Here is a 24,053-nt window from a genome sequence, read left to right as displayed (position 1 = left end):
TCCGTTCAAAAAGAAAAGAAGAGAAAAAGCAGGAATGCCAAGTGCCAACAGCAAACATTATGAAATATTCCTCCCCTTATGGTCGATTAAGAATACACCACAAATAATCCCAAATTATGATTTGGTATAAATCCACAAAATTTCTCTAGCCTTGATAAAAAGTAGGGGTGGGGGCGGGGGCGGGGGCGGGGGCCCCCCGTCCATAGACGGATTCGCCTGCACACATTTGAGCACCAGGGGACGAGGTCTAGGTTGGACCTAGTGAGATTCCAGATATATATATATAAACTAATTTTTTTAATAAAACGATATTGTTTTATTTTTAGTAATATTTTTTTAAATAAAACGACAATATTTTAGAGAGAATTTCAAAAAAAGTTACTGTTTTAAATTATGGTTGGTTTAAATTTAGTCTCGATTTTATTCTCTGTTTCGCCGTCCGTTGCATTCTCTTGTCATCACCCTTGCATCCCAACCCCAAGTCTGGGTTGGATTGTTAGATTTTGGGAATTTTTTTTTTTTTGGTTGGTTGTTGGCCGTGGTTTGGGTGGTGGTGATGTTTGAGTGGGGTGGGCAGACAGTCGTGGGAGCCAATCTGCCCCACGGCATGTAGACGGGGCACCTACGCACGAGGGTCGGGTTGGGGACCCAAATCTCTCCCTGCCCATGGGGGGCAGAGCCGACAGCTCCCTTTCGGCACCCCTAATAAAAAGGATTCTCAAATTGAACTTTGAACAGCGTGCATAGCCATGTATATCTTTATTTGATGAAATATCTTATAACAATGACACCTCAAATATGGCAAGAATAAAAGGAAAATATTGCTTTCCTTTTTATGCCCCCAACACCAACTATGTAATTATTTGTCGGTGAGATGGAACGCTAACGCATTTCTAAATGAGTAATGGTATATCCACAATAAATTATACAATATATTATAAAAAAATATTTTTATAAAATTATATTATTTTTATAAAATATGTTATAAAAATATTTAAAATATTATTATCTAATATATTATACAAAATATTATATATAAATCATTTTCCTTTGTAAAAATCTAGAGAATTTTGCCGAGTGAAAAAAGCAATCAACAGAATCTTTTTCTTCAAATTATTGGCCATCAGAATATCATGGCCTATTGTAACTATAAGGCAATCAACGTGTCATCTGTTAAGTCACCACCTTGTCACATTGTAATCCCATACTACAAGGTGTGGGGGGAGCACCTTGTCACATTCAGATGACACGTCTCTCCCATTGTGGTGGACCCCGGCTTTAATTTAACATTGATGGACCCCACATTTTTGGGGAGCAAAAAAAGCATTTGTCTAATTAAATAAGTAGACTTGTAAAGCAGCCCATGACCTATTCTCATCCGGTCTTCAAGAGATATTATTTTGCGGGCCCCTCCATTCCCAACTCTCATCCTTATCCATTCCATCTCTCTATTTCCACTCATAATTTTCCTGTTTCCAGTGACACATTAATATTTCACCTTTCGAACTGTAAGCGTAAAGTTTGACACTTGGACTTAGTAAAAACCCATCTGGAAATTGCAATTCTTAATTCAGACTAAAGAGATATTGGAGCACCCAACCTTTCCCATATAAACATGTAACCTCACAGACACTTGCGGCCTTGCCCCTATTACAGAGTGAGAGAGCAAAGATGGTTCTGCTGGAGAAGCTTTGGGACGATGTTGTGGCTGGACCTCAGCCCGAGCGTGGTCTCGGCAAGCTCAGGAAAATCACCCCCAAGCCCTTGAACATTAAAGGTACATAGAAACCATACTTTCATATTCGTGCTTATCTATGAATTGGATCGTTAAGGTTCGTGCGTGTACGTGCATGTTATATACGTACGTACGTAGTTATATCTGTTGTTGTTTTTGCTTGGTTTTAGAGATGGAAGGAGAGGGGAGCAAGTACCAGAGGTCGGTGTCGATGCCGGCGAGCCCAGCGACACCGGCGACGCCGAAAACACCAGTTACGGCGCGTAAGGACAACGTTTGGAGGAGCGTATTCCATCCCGGTAGCAACCTTGCCACCAAAAGCATCGGTGCCGACCTCTTTGACAAGCCACTGCCCAACTCTCCCACCGTCTATGACTGGTACGTACATATATATTCAAAGCATTTGCATGCAGGATTGCTTGGCAGCGCCTGATCCCCACGCTCCACCAGTGAAACTCTTTTCCTGATCAGACAGGAACACCCGATCTCGACGATTATTTGCTATTTTTTTTTTTTATTTGTGCAAATTATATTTTGTTCTTTAGAATTTCAAACAAACCCAACGATAAAAACAAGTTTTTGTGAAAGTTAATTTGCGTACAAGAGATGTTTTATGATCTTTTTAATCGGGTGGATTAATTGGATCTGACTGATGGGCGATGGGCTTGATTTGTTTTATACTAAGATGAAGTGGGTTGTACGTTGATCGCAGGCTATACAGTGGAGAAACCCGGAGCGAACATCGTTGAGGTGACTGGTTACCTAAGGTCGCATGTAGATAGCGCTTTGTCTTCTTTATTCCCGGTGTTCCAGTGTCGTTAATATCTTTGGTACTATGTTTGCGTGTGCTATGAAAGCTTGCTTTCTGAGCTGACTAGAAAAGGTGTGTAATCGGTAACGCTGAGGTTTGGAGCGGTGGTACTGTAACTGTTGCCAGCTGAACTTTGTAATTAAGTCAGATCAGCCAGCCCCAAACGCTGGTGATAGATCAGCTACTTTTATCATTAATTATATATATCTATATATATTGTGTTTTTATTGCTTGTTTATTAGTTTTTTTTTTCTTGGATTTTTATTTTATTTTATTTTATTATCCAAATGAAGATAAATGGTAAATGGTCCTACGTGTAATGGATAAGGAGGAGGGAGCAAGAGGGACCATCTAGCAGCCAGGCATTGGAACTTTTTTAATTTTCTCGTAACCCGAAATCAGAAGAAAAGACTTTATGGCAGGAGGGATGGGGTCCTCTCTGTTTATGAATCTGATTTAGATCGAATGTATGTATTTTATGGGCAAGATGATCAACCTCAGGACTAAGAAAATGGTATTAATGGATTAAATATATGAGATTATAATTGATGTCTACCTACAACCTAATCTGACGTGACATTTTTGTCTATTGGATTTGTCGGTAATTCCGTAAATCGATTTCAAGGTACAAGCTTTAAACATATATAAATTATTTGTAAAAAAAAATAAGTTTTACTAATAAAGAATAAATTTTTTACATATTTTTAAAACGTAATTCACTTTTTTGCAAGAATTTTTATAAAATTTGTTTATTGTACAAATCATTTTTCTTTCATCGTTATACACCAGTTATGGTACGGCATGTGTCGTCAGTAGTTCCAAGCCTGTTTGGTTGAAGGTAAAACTTTGACCGGGAAAATGTTATTAAATGTATATAACTCAGAACAAAAGAATCGTTAATCCGTTACAGATTAGTGTACGTGAAAAAACAATTGCGCCAACTCAATGGTGCGAGGGGCGAACAGGACCTATATTGTTTCAGGTGCATCAAACAAGCAATATTCAATGAAACCATCCCCATATACGATAAAAGCTATATAGCCTGTTGACATGTGGTCATTAAATAGTACCAGGAAGAACAATGTAAGCATGCACACTACATTCGAGATCATGGTGATAGCAAGGTAGATCTGTGCCTATTTGTGGCAATGGGCCTTATAAGTATGACAAGGACTCTTCTGATTCTAGAATCTAAATTGTCCATTTTTTTTTTTTTTTAACTTTCCAAACTTTTTTTCTTGTCCAACCTCGTAAAAGGGTCTTTTTTCTTTTCTTTTGTTTCCTGTTGTAGTACAGAACAGCCTAGAGCATCGAAACTATGAGTATAAAGCTGAGATCCCCATTGAGAGTATAATTGTATACCAAGACGAGAAAGTTTGTTCTTCATGATAAAGCCATCACAAGATTTGAGTTCCATGACTTTCTCTTGTATGCCAGAAGCTGAAAGAACCCAATAGAAACACACGGATCAAATATGAATCCAACTAAAATAAAAACCAGAAGATATGTATAAACAATCGTACATAAAACTAAATCTGTATGCTTCATTTATGTCGGCATATCGCATGTAAATAAATATTCTAGGAGTGATTACCAAATAGCCATGAATGAGGTCGTTTGTCGCAAGCCCTTCTAGAGTTTCCCCCTCCCCTAGGATTCGCAACTCGTCTTTGCCTGGATCAATTATAAGGGACTTGCCCGGTGGAGAACTTGCAGGGGTTGAAAGGTTGATTTTGGAATGCAATTCTTTTACCAAGTGCAATTCAACTTCATGTTGGGTTGTAGTTCGCATGGCTACATACTGTATTAACAAGCATGAGAACAGTCCCAGTAGTGGTGACAAAACGCCATATAATTGGATGAAGTGCAAACAAATGAAAAACAGGGTATAAGGTTGAGAAGTAAAACCTGGCACAGCTGTCTAACTGACAGGGTAGGCCTGCAGCAAAGGTAGGGCCTCTCCAAACTCGGTATAATTTGTTCATCCAAAGGAACAAGCATGAGGTTGATAGTCAACTGAAATAGCAAAGAACCTATTATTCTCCATAATAAGGAACATATTGTTTCCCAATAAGTTTAATGTAACCAAGAACTAGAAGCATACAGTAACCCCCCTTGACAAAAAAAAAAAAAAAATGATGTCATGACCTCAACCAATATAAAATGGCAGTGAACTAGTGACAGCGGTATGGTCAATAGTTTGTGACAAGTTGAAGCCATAAATGGAATTCTCAATACCTTACCATGGCTGAGTCCTAAGAAAATTACCCAACATACACTTTACCTCATCATCATTTTTCTCTATGTTACGCAGATAATCAGCCAGTTTTGAGGGGCGACTGTTCCGTGCATTTCTACCATTTCCACCACTCATACTGCCATATCGTGTGTGACTCCGCATGCCACCTTTGCCCCAGGAAAGCCTTTCTGAGCCGCTAACAAGTCCAGCAGTTGCACCCATAGATTCTTTATTCACTTCAGAATCATTTTCATCACCACCTCCGTCAGCTCCTGCAGCTGCCAGAGAAGGCTGAGAAAATCGAGCTCCTAACCATCTTTTGCTTCTTTTTGGTCTGACTTCTGTGAGCTCATCAGCTGAAGATGAATCTTTGCCTCCATCATTACCATTTGCATCCTCATTCTCATCGGATCCTTGACTCTCAGCAGCATTTCGATAGTTTCTCCTTCCTCTCAGATGAGCATTTCGATAGCCCCGTGATCTCCTAACAAATGCAGCTGCTGTGGCTTTAGCTGTTGACCGCTTCTTACCCAAAGCTTCTGCTTGCCGTCGAAAAGTGTGGGCTATGGAAGCTTGTATCTATCCACATACAATTAGATATTACAACCTTGAAGTAACAAGTGAAAAACAAGAAAAACAGTTCTGCTGGTGAACAATTTGAAGTGGAAACCCAACACTCAGATGGTTTTAGGAGTTCACGTACAAAAATGAAAGGCATTCATCATTTAGAGCCTAGGCATCCATCACTGGAGAATGCCATGACTTTTTACATGAAAAAAGGACGTCTTATTTTCCCCCTCTTTTGTTTTTTGTTTTTTTATATCACCCCAAGGAACAATAATAATTGAACTTAAGAAACCAAAATAAATGGACAAGTGTAGCTGGGCAAAAGGCTTCATGGCCGAAATTCGAAAAGTTTACCTGCTTATTGCGAGCCATTTCCTCTTCATGGAAAGCCGATTCCTAGGGCAGATGCACAATAATGAATAGTTGACATAAGAAAACAATACAGAAAATCAAATTTGAACGTGAGATGGTAATTACTGGACAGAATATACCTCTTCCTCATACTTGTCAATATCTGGATGCAAAGCTGCAATTAAAGCATCATAGTTTGGATCATCTCTCAAGGAACGACGACTGGCGCAATGGGTCCGGCAGGCAGGGCATTCATTGTTCCTGCAGTAATCAATTTAAACAAGAAGAATATTTTTAGCTTATACTTAAAATTTTTTTCATAAACTCATAAGATCATCCCAAATAACATCACCACTGAAATTTTATCCATAAGAGAGAGTTAGATAGCATACCCCAGCCTCATAGATTTGTCAATGCATTCCCTGCAGAAGCGATGCAGGCATTCCATCACCGTCCTAGTTTTCCGAATGATCCCTACACATAAAAGAACTCAATGTTTTCATTATCTTCCAAAATTTTATATGCTTTTGCGGCTTACTTGAACTCAGTTGATTGACTGTATATAAATTAACAATCTCTGTAAAATGATACTTTCTCCTATGGAGGCCGAGTATTTTTTTTTTTTTTTTCAAGATAGAAATCTTAGAAACTAAATTATAGGTATCAAACATGATAAACGCTGGGGGGGGGGGACATAATTAGAGCATGACATATGAAGCTAAGTGGTCCGGACTATCATGAAAATAACAATCTCAATGTTATTTTCAACCATATCGAATTTAAGCTGTGGTTGCACCTTGGGCAGCAAGCCTCTTCCAGGCTTCTTCAATGATGGACAGTTTGATTCCTGGTCCTCTTGAAGACCCACATATCACTGCTAGTTATGGATAAAGACTAAAAACATAACTAAGGAATAATAATCCAGTTACAGTGCTAAAAGGAAGTCACCCATTGTCTACAGACAGAACAAAAGACACAGCAACAGATGAAAAGGATCTAGAGCACACGGATGTGACATTTTCATAAGATTTCCTTGAGGTTTACATAGGCAAAGAGGAATCAAGCATTCAAAGTGAAATTAACAAAGTAAATAACCTTACCTACAAAAAAAGAGTAAATAACCTCACAAGTGTAATTTCTAGTAAAGGACTCTGGCACAGAAATCAAATATAAAACAGAGTCTCCATATATGTACATCAAGCATAGAGGCTACCCTAGAGAGATATATAAGATTAAAGCCAGAAACGGCCACATGGTAGGTTCTATTGAATGACAATTCTATAGGAAATGTTCATCAAATATAAACTCCCCTTTGACATGAAGGGAAATCGGATGGGATGCGGTGGGACCCTAAAAGCCAACACCACCCTTCACAACTATGCTATACTCGACGATGGTCCCCTACTAGTATGCATTCACCAAATGTTTAAATGGTCAAATGCATATGTTATGTGGTCCTTATAGACCACCAAAAATAGAATATTGATGTAATCAAAAGGGTATGCAACACGAGGTACAAATTAAGGATAGTTTGGTAAGAAACAAAAGGACAAAATTGATGGCTATTCAGAAACAGTAATCTTCTCCATCCTTTGATACAATGCCGCCATACATATCCAACTATATTTATTTAATATTACATCAGACATGTATAACCATATCTAGATAGAAGTGGGAAGACATTACACCCTGGAAAGTAAAATTAATAAGCTTCCACATGGCCATAGAAGGAGCATCATATCGTGCTTACTTAAAGTAATGCACATGTTGGATCCCAGAAAATCAAAGTTTCTCCTGGGATATATTACAGAGAAATCATTACGCTCTTCTGCAATTCAAAAAATTTGGATGCGAATGTTTCTTATATTTAGCAAGAAATCACAAAATATACCTAGACAGATTGGACATTGTACTTCCTTACGAATATCTGACAGCTTCACTGCAACAAACCTGCAAACAAAAAGCAAGACAGATAACGTTACCCGTTCAAACCTAATCGATAGATAGGTTGATTCTTGTATGCATTTCATACTCAAGTATGTTTTATAAAACCTAGTGGCAGATGTATAAGCAATATAAATTGATATTGGAAACCCTGCAGAAAGAGAATGGTTGACCTGTGGGTTAACCCCATTTCCCACCACCCAAAGTAACCAAAAAAGGACCAACCTCTTCTAATGCTTGTATTTAAATACAACCAATCCATGTAATTAGGCATCATATATAAAAAGCATGAAAGGAAAAAAAGTACAATAACTAATCCATGCACCATGTGAGAAATCATGTGGTCAGCTATTTCAACATGCAGATAGATGTCATATCATTATCATGCACCATTAAATTCATAAAAAATAACTGGAGAAAGAAAGTATAGAAAGAAATGACGTTCAAGCCATAGTTGATGCATTATTGAAGTGCTTCGTATTGAAGCAAGTTCTCGCATACTTCCACAAAAAAATTTAGCAAGGAATCGATGATGAGTAAGATCCTATGACTATGAAGCACGTTAATAGCTTTGTATAAACAAGATATTTGGGGCGCAATATGGTCATTAATTTATAATCAAGGAATTTAAAATATGTTACGATATCCTTTTGTCAAGATGGAATTTGGAGGAAAGGATTTTCTGAAATGCCAATCTAAACCACAGTATCAACATGGGTGTTTCCCATAAATAGAACATTTGGGGCCCAAGCCCCTCCGGAACAAACTCGTAGCTAACCTGAATGCTGACAAATCATAGCAAAAAATGTTAAGCTCTGCATGCCAATACACCAATCAGGACTGCCATGCAGATTTACATTGAGCTTCGTGATACAATTTCTTTCAGATTCTAGAGGCAACGCATAACAGTCTCAAAGTAAGCAGATTTTAAACAGTATGGTAACGGGCAGGTTTGGGGGGTGAGAAGAGAATTTTGTGTTTTGTTTTAGTGTTTAAAATATTATGTTTTAGTATTATTATTGTATTGGGATTTGAAAAAGTTGAATTGGGATTTGAAAAAGTTGAATTTTTTATTATATTTTGTATGAGGATTTGAAAAATGTGTAATAATGAGATAAGATGAGAATTTTGTGTCTCATCCCACCCCCCAAACCTGCCATAGAATTCCATTTTACTTAGAGAAACACTGACTCATATTTCTTGCACTAGTTTGTATTTAGGTGTACTCTCTTGTAAACTTCCCGTGTACTTGGACTATGTCTATTTACTTGGAATAAAATTCTCTTATTAATTATCGAAAAAAAAAAAAACTTCGGGGGAAAACCATGAGGTTTACATTTTCAATAACGAAAAAAACTTGCATGCTATAATTATTTGACATGTCAAACCAAGATATAGAAGGTTAATCTAATTAATAAAAGTGGGGTGTCAACCTCTTCTACAAAAACATATGTAGAATGCTAATCATACAGTTAAAAAGATTATTTGGTATCCCAAGAGGTATGCATGTCGGTCAAATTTTATCTTTTCTTTCTATACTGAAAATAAGCTGGAAGCCATGAACAAAACCATGAAAATGATACATCTGGGTGACTATCACACCTTTGGACATCACTCATAATGTTCTTGGGAAAACATCTATCAATTCTCTGTTCAACACGGTTCAGTACTGAATCTGTATCAAACTAAACATGCAAAAGATTCACTTAACCCACCTGAGGCCTCAGACCAATTATATTCATGGTCAGGACAACAATTTAAGTATATTGTAACAAATAGCGGATGACAGCAAAATGGCAGCTCCTATAAACAAAAAATACCGTGTATCCAAGACTTGGAAACTGAAAAGTAAACATCATAAGCATCACCACGCGGAGTGAGTCTTCATACCCTACAAAATTCTTCATCACCTTAACTCGCAAACAAAACCAGTACAGGAGGTCCTGAATGATAAGGTATACATTTTAACCAACTTCTCCACCAATCTACGTAAATCATGTCAGATCAAATACATGACCAGATGCAATCAATACTAGGATGCAATTACAAGATCCCTGATCAGCAGCCCCGTGCAGAATTTTGCCAGAGGCAAAATCCCAATACCAAGTTGCCCCAGAGGCTACCATGCAACCAACTCTAATGCATATATACCCATAAGAGTCAAAGTCACCACAGCCAAGACGATCCAAACCACAAACTCCACTAACCTTCGTCGAACTCGACGAGGCAGCTTCCACAATAGCAGAGCGAGGGAGAGCAAAACCCATCTCAGGATAATCTCAAAGGCACAAACCATAAACATAACCATTCAAACACACAGAATAATCACACATCGAACGCCCATGTAGCACTTCCTCGAGAAAATACATGTAGAATACAAGAGAGAAGTAGTACCAGCAAACAAGCACGTAGATCCCAGATCAAACCCCAGCATTCACACAACATGAAGCTCTATAATTCACTCACAAATATACACGCCCCTACGAAGAAAAAAAACTATCAGGACGAATAGCACAAAGAGAGCACGTACTCGTCCTTGTTGTCCCCGTTACTCGACGAAGGGCTTCGATCAGATTCTGGGCAAACGAAGAACAACGTCAAGCAAACCAAGAGTCAAAATTTTGAACAAAAATGTGTGCAAACGGGTTCTCTTTCGTGGTTCCGTGAGGAGATTTTGGGGGAAGCTAAAGTAAAACACGCACCCTCTGCGTCCTCTGAGGGTTCATGGTGGTTGCTGGGGTTGTCTTGCACAGGATCATCCTCCGCCACACCGAGAGCTCGCTTCTGCGCCGGCATTGCTTCTGTTCCAAGCAAAATTCTGAGAATATTGAAACAGGTTTCTAAACGGTAGTGGAATCGGTGGTTACTTTGGTTATAGGAAGATAGAGATGAAGATGGCGCAGTGTGGTTACGGAGGACTTGACCAGAGACCGAGAGAGATAGAGAGAGAGAGAGAGAGACGGAGAGGTAGAGAGGCTGCGAAGCTCGTGGAATTACCGATAATTGTTTCCCCGTGTAAAAATTTCCTCGCCAATGTTTTCAGGGAACAACATAGCCTACTTCCTTGATCTACACGTGTTAACTTTAGGGGTATTTTAGTACAATTAATAGCTGTGAGAGATTGAGTGAAGAGTGTACAGATGGGGAGGAAGTGAGATTATTGTAAATAAATTTTGTTTTGTTTTCGTGCATAAACGTGTACAATTATTTTTGGTTTTCTTGCTCTCACTTTTTCTATATAAATTTCATCTTCTTTCTCTGCTCACTTGTTTTGGGTTTCGGCAGCTTCTCTTTGCCTCTTCTATTCTGTTTTCTTTCCCCTCCCATGCACTTATTTCTGTTTTCGGCAGCAAGCAATGTTTTCAGCAGGAGTTCCCTCCCTATCAATCATCAAGTTTTGATGTACTTTCTTTGTAAATGGTAGCTTGAAAGTTCGACCGATCCAGTCCTGGATGCAGCCTTGTATTGCAGTCGGCAATTGTCATGCAGAGGGAGTCCTTGCACTGCGCCCATTGAAAGATCTTATCTTTTTTTTTGTGAGAATTGGATCTGTTGTTTTGCCGTTAATAGCCCAAAAAAGGGATTCAAATTCCTTAAAATGCAAGTTCATCGACATATTCCCGTGGGCCGTGGCATTATACTCCTTAAAATTGCTGTATAAAAAACTGATAAATATAGATAGAAATTATTATTAAAAATATAACAAAATGTTTAGTAATTTTTGATTAAGAATTTTAATATTTTTGGATAAAAAAAGGCTTGGATTAGAAAATATGACAAATTTAGATCAGATAGAGTATTTTTAGAAGTCCTGTATATATTCGGTAATTTATTTCATAGTTTTTAACTGAAAAAAAAAGTGCAGTGGGTATGAGCGAAGCATTCATTATCTTATTTATTCCTTATTTATATTCATGCTTCCTAAGCGCGTGGGGAGCATGACATGACACGACACGACGGCAGGCACTGCGTATAAGGCTACAAGCATGACGCCGCCCCCAGGGTTCGAAGGTCACAGAAATTGAGAAACGACCCACAATCAATACGACGTCGCATGAGACATTGACTCCTATCCCGCATCTTTCCTCGGAAATCGCACACACCTCGAGGCTCCAAATTGGCAATAATCTGGAGAAACAAAAACTGAGCTCAAACAAACAGTTCGGAATCCATTTCCCCAAAGAGCTTATCGGAAATCACCAACACCATGGCTTTGCCGGGCATGGTCGAATTTGCCCGCAACTTGGCTGTCATGGTCAGAGTCCAAGGCCCTGTAAGTCCCCCACTCTGACACTCTCCCTCTCTTCATTTAATCAAATTTCCTTTTATTTTACTGCGTTGCTACTCTAGTTGGTACTAGACAATGATTCTCAAAATTATTACTTGATATTTAGGACCCAAAAGGCTTAAAGATGAGAAACCACGCTTTCCACCAATACAAGTGAGTTCAATCTTTCAATCGCAACTCTACATCCAATTCCCAAGTTGTTTTTTTAGCAGTTATTGAAGTTCTTGTCTATATGGGTCTTTGCAGCTCCGGTAGAACAACATTATCTGCTTCTGGGATGTTACTTCCCGATACCCTTTACGATGCTGAGGTAGCTAAGCGTCTCTACAGCTACAATGATCGATGCCCCGTATTGGTTGTGACTGTCGCGTCTATTGTTGAGCCTTTTCTGTCCCTGCAACACAGAGAGAACATTGCTCAGGTTGAAGCATTTGTAATAGATGTCAATGATTGGTTAATTTTTATTTTGCGTTGGGTTTTCAATGCGTTTGGTTCGGCATTTGTGCTTAGCAGGACCGGCCCAAGTTGATTCCTGGTGTTCAGATTGATATTATGGTAGAGGTATAAGAAAAATTAATAATGGTTTGTTATTGGGATTGACTAGTAGTTGTGGTTGATTTGTTGGCTTTAATGTGACATGTTAAATGTAATTTGATTGGCAGGGGAAAATGTGTTCGGAGAAGGGGTCAAAGGATTTGGATAAAGGAGCTCCCTGTTGGATTCCCGCACAAGTTCTAACATTAGTAGGCATTTCATTCGTTCTGTTTATTTAGTTGGTCTTAAAGAGGCATAAGTCATCGAATAGCTGTTGTAAAGGGATTCTGTAACCTTGCGCCATTTGGGATCTTAAGTTATCATTTATTTCCCTATCGCTTGTTGGCCATTATTGTTTAAAGACGAGATTACAATGGTATTGTCATGGTAAATGCTTAAGATCTGTAACACTGGATGTTATAGCTAGTTACTTTATAATGTGTAGCTTTAGTTCTAGTTATAAAAAAAAATGTGTAGATGTAGTTCTTGTTTTTTGAATTTATGCTACTTCTTAAACATTTGACACACCCAATGTGGCTTTCAATGCTGGTCAAATTTTTATCTTTTGCAGGCTGATATCCCTGCTTCCGCTCTTGCTCTTCAGTCTATTACTGAAGCTTCTTTGGGCTCACTGGAGAATGGATGGGAGGTTGGTTGGTCTTTGGCATCACACAACAGTGGCCCTCAGCCTTTTATGGATGCTACTCAGACACGGGTTAGTTGGGGAGAAGGTTTTCAATAAATTCTTTTCCCTAGATTTTTATTTGAAATTAATCCATATTAATAATTCAAAGTTTATAAACAAAAGAAAATGTTCATAAGCCTATAATCTTTTGTTTGCAAGAGAAATCTGGAAATTGAATAAACATACTTTTGAGCTCCCATTCTGATGATCTGCTAACATATGAGGGTGCAGTAATCTGAACAATAAGCCTATAATTATTACTAGCCAAAAGATATCATTATGTGCAAACAATTTTTAATTGATTCGGATGAAGTGTGATGCTAAATCTTTCTTGAAGTCAGAACCATTTGGCAGTGGGAGGATCAGACAATTTAAATCTGATTGGAAAGTCAACAACTAGAATTGCGATTCTTGGAGTTCCCTTATCTCCTGAGGTAAACTTTCTGTTATCACCTTCTTTGCTAACATAGCATATGCGATAAGGTCAAATTGGTATGCAGTGAATATTTAGTGGCATTATTTTTCTGTTAGTTGGTAGTGTTTGTGTAGTCACTCATAATATGTTTGGTACACAGACTAGAGTTTTGAATGATATGCTATTTTTTCATTGGTTACTTTAGTATTCCTGTGGGTAACTTACTTATAAAAAAAAAAGTATTCCTGTGGGTAACTATTCCATAGGAATACTATTGCTCCAAGGAATAGCTATCCCTCCCAAAACCTTTCCTATTGAAAGTAGTGTATTGATTATTGTTGACAATAATATTCACACAAAATTTATTTATTTTCCTTTTAGCAAAACAGAAAAAAAGAGCAGAGCCCCCCCTTCAAGTGAAATCTATCCTGAGAGGCCTCTCAGGGTGGATCCCATGATTTCCATCCTCCCATCGACAGGCTAACCTTGTTGGCCAAGAGGGACCTCCAACCCTCTCTGGGTAGATCCCACCTGCCAACACCATTCATCCCTTGTAAAGTGGATTTCGCCTGAAAGAAGGCCTTTGCCCCTCCATGCAGCAACCTTCGCCACCCTCAGGGGATAGAGGGTCCCACTGGCATGGCCACCCCATGTGGGGTGGACACTTCAGAAATGACGAAATTTTTCTTTCACTCATTTTTTTCTGCAAGTGTTGTAAGTGTCATGTTTAGTTCTTTTAAAGATTTAGTTTTAGTTTTTACGTCTTGTTTTTTTCAAGGCTTAAGCTTTTATTTTTGTAAAATTTTCGTCTTAAATATTTTTAATATCCGATGTGGTATATTGAGTATTCTTGTTTGGCATGAATTGAAAAAAAAACAAAAAAACTAAAACTAAAATCTTAGAGGGAGGGTGGGGGATAGAAAAGTTATTTCTGTTTTAAAGAAGAAAGAGATCAAGTTCAAAATAATTAAGAATTTTGTTATAAGAGTGTTTTAAGAAATTTGATTATAGTGTGATTCCATCATTGACATATTGCATTGTATGAAACTAGAGTAGAAATAACTGTTACATACGTTGCAGTTTCTTATTCCCAGAAGTGGTCATTCCTTTCCTCAATTGAATAGCCATTTTGCATGGTAAACATGTCCTTGTTTTATATCTAGGAGAGTGGACCTATTCTATTCTTATAGAGGGTTAGGTGGCAGCACACAAATCGCAATGGTGTGGAAAATGGTCCATACTTGTCTCTTATGCTCACTACTTGGAAATTAATTGTTTTTAGGATCGTGAACGGATGCTAGAGAACTCAAAACTTTCTTCAACACTCTTCCTTTGGGTGGCTTCTATAGACTTTTTTCCGATAAGAAAAATACAACGGTAGAGAAGCTTCTATAGACTTTAATGGGCTTAACTTTTATGATTTTTTTGTATTTTTTTCTCCTTGATAGGTCTATGTCTTGTATATTTCCTGTCTATATAGATTGTGCCTTTTGTGCTTTTTAATAGAGTCTTCTTACTTATCAAAAAAAAAAAAAAAAAGAAGAAGAAGAAGAGAGTAACCAGTGAAATCTTGTTATGTAGGATGTGCCAAACATCATCATATCATCCTTGAATAAGAGGGGGGATTTCCTTCTGTCAGTGGGTTCTCCTTTTGGTGTCCTGTCACCTATGCACTTCTTTAACAGGTACTGTTTTCTATAAAAACATGAATACATGTTATGTTACAACTTTGGATTACTTTCTTGACAAGCTTCCATTGTGAACAGCTTTCTAATCATATGTTGGATTGAAACTTAATCTCAATTTGTTTTTGATAAGTAATAACATTTCAGCATCTCAAATTTTTTTACTAGGTGTCTTCTACCTTTATTGCATTAGCATTATTTTAAGAGTAGTGCTACATGTACGTATAATTTTACGCACAATATTATATGTACTGAGTGGCAGCCCCATGTATCAGTATTTTCTTTTTCAATTCAAATTTTAAATTTTGAACTTCAAAATTTTCACCATTTTCAATAGCTGACACATCAACACGTATGGTTATGTAAGTAAAATTGTAATTATAGATAGCATTTTCCTTAATTTAATCTAGTAAGGGATGTTCTCCTCTATAAGCGTCTTTGTCTTTTCACCTCTCTATTTTTCTTATGGTACCATTTTTTTTTTCTCGTAATTTTTTACCTGCCATTTTTGTTGCATGGTGGCTGAAATAATTTCACGTGGCACCACTATCTCCAGATTGAGTTGAAGTTCTTTATCTCCCCTGTTGAGCAGAGGAGATGTTTAAATAACATGATGCCCATGGCCTCTAGTTGTCGTAATTGTTTTTTACTTGGCAAATTTACACATGCACCTAAGGGGACTCGAACCCCAAGCCTTATCCACCACCCCATACTTATTTGGGAGGAAATCACAGGTAATTATCCTTGGAGATCATATGAGTTAGATACACATTGTGGGCACTCAGTTGTTAAGGTCTAATTATCCTTGTGTACTCAGGTTGCACCCCTTGTGCTTGTAATATGATTGCTTTTACCTATCAAAATAAAAAGTTTTTGTTCCTCCAACCCTCTCTCTCTCATTGTATCATTCCAATTGTTAACTCAATTTGGTGCATTACAGATTTATTTATTTTTTAAATCCTTTTTTCTGCTTGATCTAATCATTTGGCTGCTTACATCAGTATATCGGTGGGATCTATTGCTAACTGCTACCCTCCTAGTTCATTGAATAGATCATTGCTGATGGCTGACATACGAGGTCTTCCTGGTGCGTCTTGTCTCTTGTTAGATGCTCCATTCTTTATTCATTGATATCGGTTCCTCATTACTTTTAATTTTTAATCTGTCAGGAATGGAGGGTGGTCCAGTTTTTGATGAGCATGCACATCTCATTGGTATTCTTATTAAACCATTAAGGCAAAAGGCCAGTTCTGCTGAAGTTCAGGTAAATTTGAGAAATTTTCTCTCATTCAAATGGTTAAACTTTCTCATAATTAACTCATGGTGCAAAACGTTAGCCCTGGGTAACAGCTGGTGATTCCATGGGAAGCCATTGCAGCTGCTTGCAGTGAGTTCTTGCAGAAGGTGCCTCAAAATGGTGAAAAAGGGATTTGTTATAGCAACGGAAAATTGAGTGCTGTCAAAAAAATATTTATCACTAATGGCGAAGGCTTAGATGGGTCCTTTGGCCAAGTTCACAAGCACCTTAATTCTCATTACCCTTCTCAGTTACCGGTTGAGAAGGCAATGACTGCCATTTGTCTTGTTACTATTGATGATGGAGTTTGGGCATCTGGAGTTCTGCTTAACAACCAAGGCCTGATACTTACAAATGCCCACCTGTTAGAACCACTTAGATTTGGTAAAACTACTGTTGGAAGTGCAACTTATGGAACCAAATCAGAAAAGTTTTCCATCCTGTCTGAGGAATCTGCATCTCTTCGTCAAAATAGAGTTGAAGGCAATGACAAGAATCAGAGTTTTCTTCCAAATTTGCTGGGGACTGTGAATCACTCTGTTGATGATGAGCATGAGGGATATAAATTGAGCGAGTCTTATGGAGGCCATAGAAAGATACGCGTTCGCCTGGATCATACAAAACCCTGGGTTTGGTGTGATGCTAAAGTAGTGTATGTTTGTAAAGGGCCTTTGGATGTTGCCCTTCTGCAGCTTGATGATGTTCCTGATCAGCTTTCGCCTATCATCATGGACTTTGAATGCCCATCTTTAGGATCAAGGGCATATGTGCTTGGACATGGACTATTTGGCCCAAGATGTGGTATAGCTTTGCTTTCATTATTTCTCTGCTTTTGGTTGGTTGAAATCCCATATTGCATTGTGGTGACATGACATCTTAAACATTAATCTTTGCTGCATTTCTAGGGTTTTTGTATGTGTCTTACCGAACAATTTTTGATGTATTGCTCTTTTCGCGTGATGAATAATCTTTTCTTAGGTAACTTTTAAGAGAAAATCTATTCATCATCCTAACTTCCATCATCCTATGATGTGGCATTAGATGATAGGTTTATGAATGAAATATAATAAATAATCTCCAATCATCTAATGACACATCATGGGATAATGGGAAGATGATGGAAGTTAGGATGATGAGTAGCATTACTCAACTTTTAATTCATTGTTATTTCATTATAGAAAGACTTTTATAACCCTTCTCATATGTTTGGCATTCTGATAGTTTGATTTATAGTACAAGCTTTAGAAGTACTCTTACTACTACTACACATAAGAGACAGAGTTATGTAATGAATTGCATGACATTGCTAATTCTGGTAATCTTTCTTTAATAAATTGATCCTTAAATATTAAACAAATGACGCAGCTAACACGATAATATTTGTTTTGTTCAAACTAGTTCTTCACCTCAATTTGCTCCCCTATGTTTTTTTTATTTATTTTTTATTTTTTATTTTTTATTTATAGAAAGAAGCATTACAACTTTTTGTCAAGCCACACGGCTTGAGAAACAAACTCTGGAACATTCTCCCACCACATATCTAAATCCTCAACATTCCAAGCATGTCTAGCTAACTTATGTGCTGCCTCATTCCCATATCTATCAACATGTTGGACCATACACTCAGCAAATGAAAGCTGAAGGTTCTTAACCTCTTGTACCAGATTTCCTAGCATAGAATAAGAAACCCCTTTGGCTTTGACTTCATTCACCATCAACAAGCTATCACTCTCAAGAATCAGTTTTTGAATCCCCATATTAGCACATATTTGGAGAACTCTAAACATAGCCAATGGTTCTATGTCTTCTGGCTCATGCACTACATTTTCTATTTTACTTGCTGCCAAGACAATTTCTCCATTTTCATTTCTTAGAATGGCACCAATTCCTGCCTTGTGCCGATCAAAGAACATAGCCCCATCCACATTTAACTTTAAATAACCAGCAGGAGGTGGTTTCCAACAGCAATGCTTTCTTATCTTTGAGTTTGGCAAGACTTTGGCTCCCCTCTGCAAGTGTTGCAGTGAGAAGGCATGTTCTATTGCTTGGTTTGGGTATATACAACTCTGTTCAGCCACCATTTTATTCCTTCTGTGCCAAAAGCTCCAGGCTAGTAGGAAGAGAGTAGTCAGATTATCCCCACTTCCTTTCTCTTTCACAGTAAGTGCAATGTCCATGACAGACATATTTATGTGTAATTCCTGCATTATTGGAATATTCTTTTTCCAATAATCCCTGATAGCTGGACAGAAAAAAAGTGCATGAGGTACACTTCTTTTCTTGAGGTTGTACTGTGTAGGTAATCCATCCTTGCATGCTCTCCAGGCAAAAATTTTAATTTTGTTAGGAACAGACATTTTCCACAAAGCTTTCCATAGAGCCTGTTGGTTGGTGGTGCTTGAACATTCTCCTGTGCTGGCCATGCTTCTGTCTCTAAACAGCCTATAGGCACTTTTGACACTAAAAAGGCCATTTTTCTCCTGAGTCCAGATCCACTTATCTGGTTGGTTGCCTGGACAGACAATAATCTTCAGAACTTCTTCTGCTAGATTTGGATTGAATAGAGCTCCCACTTTGTCTTCTTCCCACCATTTTGTTTGGCTGTTAATGAGTTTGTCAACTGTCTTATTCATATCAGCTTCTCTGGTGTCACCAGCTTCTAACCATAGTGCTTCATGTCCTGGGATCCAGTGATCCTTCCAAATTTTGGCTGTTTTTCCATCTCCTATCCTCCATCTACAGCCTGTACTTAGCCACTTTTTTGCTTCTCATATCCCTTTCCATGCATACTAAGGATTACTTCCCAGACCAGCTTCAAACAAGTTGCTTTTTGGAAAATACTTAGCTTTATACACTCTCTGCAGCAGAGTACCTTCCTCATGCAATATCCTCCATGCTTGTTTAGCTAGTAGTGCCAAGTTGAAGGTTCTTAGATCTCTGAAGCCTAATCCCCCTCTGAACTTGGAGTCACACATTTTATCCCATCTGACCTAGTGGATTTTTCTCTCATCCTTCTTTTGCCCTCACCAAAATCTTGCCATTAAAGCTTCTAAATCTGAGCATAACCCACCAGGCAACAAGAAACAGCTCATTGAGTACGTGAGAATAGATAGAGCAACAGCCTTAATCAAGATCTCTTTACCTCCCCTGGGATAACATTTGTTCCTTCCAGCACTGTAACTTCTGCCAGACCTTGTGTTTTATGTCAGAAAAGGCTCGGGTTTTAGATCTGCCTACTACTGGAGGTAGGCCAAGGTATTTTTCGTATTGTTGCACATGATCTACACCCCACAATGTCATTATTTCTTTCTGTACAATTTCAGGAACATTTTTACTGACCACCACAGCAGTTTTTTCACGATTTTTCTGTCCAGATGCCCTCTCATATTTGTCTAGTAGCAGATGCACCTTTCTATTTTCCTGCATGTCAGCTTTACAAAAAATTACACTATCATCTGCAAATAGCAGCTGATGGTTAATGTATGGGGCACCTCTGCAAAGCTTTATACCCGAGAATTGGTCAGCTGTTCTAAGTAGGGATATAAGCCCTTCGTGCATAATAAAAACAGGTAGGGGGATAGGGGATCCCCCTGTCTTAGCCCTCTACTAGGCACAATAGGGCCCTTTGATTCCCCATTTATGGTCCTGAATCCAAATCTTGAAATCTGCTTCTGACTCTTTGCTGCATTGTTCACACTGGTACTTCATGTGGTATTGCCTAGAGATTGGAGATTTAGTTTTAAGTGCGGATTAGTTTCTCTTCTATATGCTCTGTATATTCAACTAAATGAAACCCAGAATAGGGCTGTTTTCATTCTAAATAAAGTTGGTCATGACTCACATATGTCTGCTTTCAAATCCCTATCAGGCTTCTTCCCATCTGTCTGTTCTGGTGTGGTTACAAAAGTGGTCCAAGCAAAGATTCCCCACTTCTATCCATCCAATCAAGAAGGAAACACACAGGGACACTATCCTGTGATGCTTGAAACAACAGCTGCTGTCCATCCTGGTGGTAGTGGTGGTGCTGTTGTCAATTCAGATGGTCATATGATCGGGCTTGTTACAAGGTACAGTGACTGAAACTATGCAAAAGTAAATATGATATTGCAAGCTAGAGAGTAAGGGAGGGTGTGTGTGCAGTTTTTCCCCCCTGCTTTAAATTTGCTGCACCCATGAAGTTAAATTCCAGTTCCTCGCTTTTGTGTTGTGATATGGTATGATGTTGGTGGTATTTTATTCCTGGATTTTTAAGTAGATGGTAACGAGAAAGGAAACCAGAAACCAATGAATTCTATATTTCCTTCATTAGAGTTTGTGCTGCTTACTCTCATACTTGGTTTTTTTGTCAGCTGCATCATTTAAAACTCTAGGATGGGAACCAATGGTAGGCATTGTATGATTCGAAAAAACCATATAGATTGTCCAATTTTCCTTTTTCAATCATCATCACCTTCATTCAGATTTCAAGCATGATCGTTTTATTTATGAGTTATTATATTCTTAAGTCGGTGTGTAGAAGATAGATAGATATCACTTAAATGGTTTTTTTTTTTATTAGTAAAAGATAGATATTATATATATGAATGAAAAAGGTATAGCTCTTGTACACATGAAGTATACATAAGTGCTCCTAAATACATTCTAAGAACGATAAATTAAAGACAAGAAATCCTGAATATTGTTCCCATGTAAAACAATAGTGGAAAACCAACACATTAGAGTGTGGAGAAAAAAATTCTTCAACTCGGTCATTGTGCGTTCCTTATCTCCAACGCACCTCGTATTCCTTTCCGTCCAAGTACACTACATAATGCACAATGGAATCATCTTCCACACTGCTGCCACTTGTTGACAGCCTTGCAACTTTGTCCAACAACCTAACAAATCCGCCACCCTCAAAGGCATAACCCAAACAACATCAACCCTTTGAAAGATCTCATCCCACAACACCCTTGTTACCTCGCAGTGTAATAAGAGATGGTCCACGGATTCTTTATTCTTTTTACACATGTAGCACTAATCCACCAATACACAACCTCTTTTCCTCAAGTTGTCCGTGGTCAATATTTTCCCAAGAGCAGCATTCCAAACAAAAAAAGTTACTTTAGAAGGCATTTGAGCTCTCCAAATATTCTTCCATGGGAACGGAATATTGTCAAGATGTGTAGTCAAGATGCTATAATACGCCTTGACTATACATATCTTGTGATTATTAGACCTCCACTTCAAGCTATCTCGTTGTGTCATAGGAATCTCCGTGGAATATAATAAGCTGAAAAAAATTGGGACACTAGGTAATTCCCAATCATGGAAATCCCTATTAAACAGAATATTCCACTCATGCGTACCATGAGAAAATAACCACACATTTGCCACTGAGGCCTCCCTATTAGCTGTCATACGGTATAGAGCCGGAAAAACCATTTCCAATGCCCGTTCTCCACATCACATGTCTCTTCAAAATCTTATTCGATTGCCCTCACCAACTACAAAACGAATTTGATTTGCAAAGCATGGACATCCATTCCTTATATACTTCCATAATCTCACACCATACCCCCCTCTCACTTCATTGGAGCACCAACCACCCAGCCCAATACCATATCTAGCATCAATGATATCCTTCCACAATGATCCCCCCTCCAAATGATATCTCCAAAGCCATTTTCCTAGTAAAGCTTTATTAAAAGTTCTCAAGTTACATACATCTAGCCCATTCACAACTGAGCCACATACAGTCTTCCAACTCACCAAATGAAATTTTTTCTCCTCCCCCATGCCTCCCCATAAGAACGCCTTAAAGAGTTTCTCCATTTTGTTCACCACTCCTATTGGCAAAGATAAAAAATAAGTGGAGAGGTTAGCGAGAGTACTCTTGATAACAGCGAGACGGCCCCCTTTTGATATCACTTAAATGGTAAGATTTGATTTGTAAGATTCAAATTTTAAAATTTATTTTCCAAATCAAATTATGTCATATAAGCACTTTACCCAGTGTGCTCTACACACCGGCTTGAGCATATAATTTTTTTTTTATTTGTAAGTTCCAGAAAGTTTGCTGATAAGTTTGTACATCTCCTTGATACAGCAATGCAAGGCATAGTGGAGGAACGGTTATACCACATCTGAACTTCAGCATTCCATGTGCGGCTCTGGAACCAATATTCAAATTTTCAAAAGGTTATAAGCTCTTGGCCCTCTCCAACCACATGGAAGATTCGATGATTCAGTATTTTCTTATCATTGCCATGTTATTTAAAAAAGGTTCCATTTCTATATAAAAAGTAACAATTGCAATTCAGTTTCACAAATTATAAAAGCTCAAGCTTATCAGAGAATTGGGTAGTTTTTTGGCTAGATATGTAGTTTAGGCACCAGAATTTTAAATTTTTTTTTCAGTTGAAAATTTAAACAAGCATAACAAAACTAATTCTGGCACTGAAAATTAGAAAAACCTGAAACTGTATTATACTGAAATTCAAAACAACAGTCTTTATTATGTTGTGAGATAACAAGATTAGACTCTCTTCTGAATGAATAGCAACAATCTTTACTTATGTTGTGAGTTTGCTTTATCTTCTAACAGATATGCAGGATCGGTCACTTCTACAAGTCCTTGATCAACCAAATGAACACCTTTCCTCCGTATGGGCGTTGATGCCATCGCTATCCCCCAAGCCCCCTCCTTTGCCTAATCTGCCGCAGTCACTAGGAGAAGATAACAACCAAGAAGGGAAAGGTTCCCGTTTCGCTAAATTTATGGCGGAAAGAGAGGGGTTGCTTAAAAAGCCCTTTCAACTTGGCAAGGTGGAAAGGCTTTCTAATGTGATTATCCCTAGCAAGTTATGAACATTTGTCAATTTTTTTGTAGTGATGGTATCAACAGCCAAAGCGAGATACGGTCCAATAGCCTATTATAAGGGACAGGTTTCCGTCAGGCTTCATTCTCAAAGCGATCAGGTCCTATAGTCTATCATATGATAGGTTTCTGCCTGCCTACACTCTCACAGATCGGATGAACCATGGATGGTTTGGTGAACACTTCGCAATTATCGTGTTAAAGAAAAACACCATGCATGTGTGAAAGTGGTACTGTACCAAACGCAGTTCTTTTATTAGTGTATTATACCAAGACTTGCACAAAAAGAAGTATAATGCTGAGCCTTCACTGCTATTACCTTGTTTCTGTTGTTTGAGATCTGTCATGGAAATTCCTTAAACCTGTAAATGGTATTTTTAGATCTGTTTATCATGTTTTTATAGAAATTTTAATTCTTCACGGTTTTAAATCTTCGGATATAAATCATATGATTCCTGTCGGTTCCAACCTGGCCTTGTAAGGCGTATTGGCTGGAAAAGATTCTCGAATCTTATGTGAAGGTGGCTTTTGATCGTATTTCTGTTGATGATCTAAAAGATAACTCACCCTATATTTATATTGCATTATAATATAAGTTCACTGACAAAAGTGCCACACTCATGATTAGATAAGCAGGGGCTTG

At 38.1% G+C, this 24,053-nt stretch overlaps 3 protein-coding genes across 5 annotated transcripts; 2 read left to right on the top strand and 1 right to left on the bottom strand.

The window, feature by feature from the left end:
- The first annotated feature begins 1,487 nt into the window (after window positions 1-1,487).
- On the top strand, window positions 1,488-2,784 carry LOC108984182 (auxin-repressed 12.5 kDa protein). The gene is made up of 3 exons (XM_018956056.2): window positions 1,488-1,777; window positions 1,906-2,113; window positions 2,448-2,784. Exons 1-3 carry the CDS (start codon window positions 1,672-1,674, stop codon window positions 2,482-2,484), a joined length of 351 nt encoding a protein of 116 aa, XP_018811601.1. The 5' UTR covers window positions 1,488-1,671; the 3' UTR covers window positions 2,485-2,784.
- Window positions 2,785-3,547: 763 nt separating this feature from the next.
- Window positions 3,548-10,685, bottom strand: LOC108984181 (putative E3 ubiquitin-protein ligase RING1a). Of its 2 annotated transcripts, XM_018956052.2 has the most exons (10): window positions 10,350-10,685; window positions 10,178-10,223; window positions 7,595-7,653; window positions 6,096-6,177; window positions 5,844-5,964; window positions 5,707-5,748; window positions 4,831-5,364; window positions 4,455-4,562; window positions 4,141-4,347; window positions 3,548-3,986 (listed from the first exon to the last, which is right to left on the bottom strand). In XM_018956052.2, the coding sequence occupies exons 1-10, from the start codon at window positions 10,441-10,443 to the stop codon at window positions 3,930-3,932; spliced, it is 1,350 nt and encodes a 449-aa protein (XP_018811597.1). In that variant the 5' UTR covers window positions 10,444-10,685; the 3' UTR covers window positions 3,548-3,929. The 2 variants fall into 2 exon arrangements, with proteins under 2 accessions (XP_018811597.1, XP_018811598.1); XM_018956053.2 differs by lacking the exons at window positions 10,178-10,223; window positions 10,350-10,685 and adding an exon at window positions 9,855-10,155.
- Window positions 10,686-11,559: 874 nt separating this feature from the next.
- Window positions 11,560-23,794, top strand: LOC108984185 (glyoxysomal processing protease, glyoxysomal). Of its 2 annotated transcripts, none has more exons than XM_035688400.1 (14): window positions 11,560-11,920; window positions 12,042-12,088; window positions 12,182-12,356; window positions 12,446-12,496; window positions 12,598-12,678; window positions 13,041-13,184; window positions 13,496-13,588; window positions 15,151-15,254; window positions 16,256-16,341; window positions 16,424-16,518; window positions 16,605-17,352; window positions 20,420-20,618; window positions 22,640-22,731; window positions 23,138-23,794. In XM_035688400.1, the coding sequence occupies exons 1-14, from the start codon at window positions 11,855-11,857 to the stop codon at window positions 23,398-23,400; spliced, it is 2,244 nt and encodes a 747-aa protein (XP_035544293.1). In that variant the 5' UTR covers window positions 11,560-11,854; the 3' UTR covers window positions 23,401-23,794. The 2 variants fall into 2 exon arrangements, with proteins under 2 accessions (XP_035544293.1, XP_018811608.2); XM_018956063.2 differs by having other exon boundaries at window positions 11,561-11,920; window positions 12,449-12,496.
- The last annotated feature ends 259 nt before the right edge of the window (window positions 23,795-24,053 follow it).

Source organism: Juglans regia, chromosome 3, assembly GCF_001411555.2.
Source record: "Juglans regia cultivar Chandler chromosome 3, Walnut 2.0, whole genome shotgun sequence".
Taxonomy (NCBI): Eukaryota; Viridiplantae; Streptophyta; class Magnoliopsida; order Fagales; family Juglandaceae; genus Juglans; species Juglans regia.
This window is presented reverse-complemented; position numbering and strand designations above follow the sequence as displayed.

Coding starts and splice junctions, on each gene's coding strand:
- LOC108984182 (XM_018956056.2), top strand. CDS start 1,672: ATGGTTCTGCTGGAGAAGCTTTGGGACGATGTTGTGGCTGGACCTCAG. Junction 1,778..1,905: donor CAAGCCCTTGAACATTAAAG/GTACATAGAAAC, acceptor GCTTGGTTTTAG/AGATGGAAGGAGAGGGGAGC. Junction 2,114..2,447: donor TCTCCCACCGTCTATGACTG/GTACGTACATAT, acceptor CGTTGATCGCAG/GCTATACAGTGGAGAAACCC.
- LOC108984181 (XM_018956052.2), bottom strand. CDS start 10,443: ATGCCGGCGCAGAAGCGAGCTCTCGGTGTGGCGGAGGATGATCCTGTG. Junction 6,178..7,594: donor ACAATGTCCAATCTGTCTAG/GTATATTTTGTG, acceptor TTTTATGTGTAG/GGATCATTCGGAAAACTAGG. Junction 3,987..4,140: donor ACCTCATTCATGGCTATTTG/GTAATCACTCCT, acceptor GGGTTCTTTCAG/CTTCTGGCATACAAGAGAAA.
- LOC108984185 (XM_035688400.1), top strand. CDS start 11,855: ATGGCTTTGCCGGGCATGGTCGAATTTGCCCGCAACTTGGCTGTCATG. Junction 12,357..12,445: donor ACAGAGAGAACATTGCTCAG/GTTGAAGCATTT, acceptor ATTTGTGCTTAG/CAGGACCGGCCCAAGTTGAT. Junction 12,497..12,597: donor AGATTGATATTATGGTAGAG/GTATAAGAAAAA, acceptor TTTGATTGGCAG/GGGAAAATGTGTTCGGAGAA.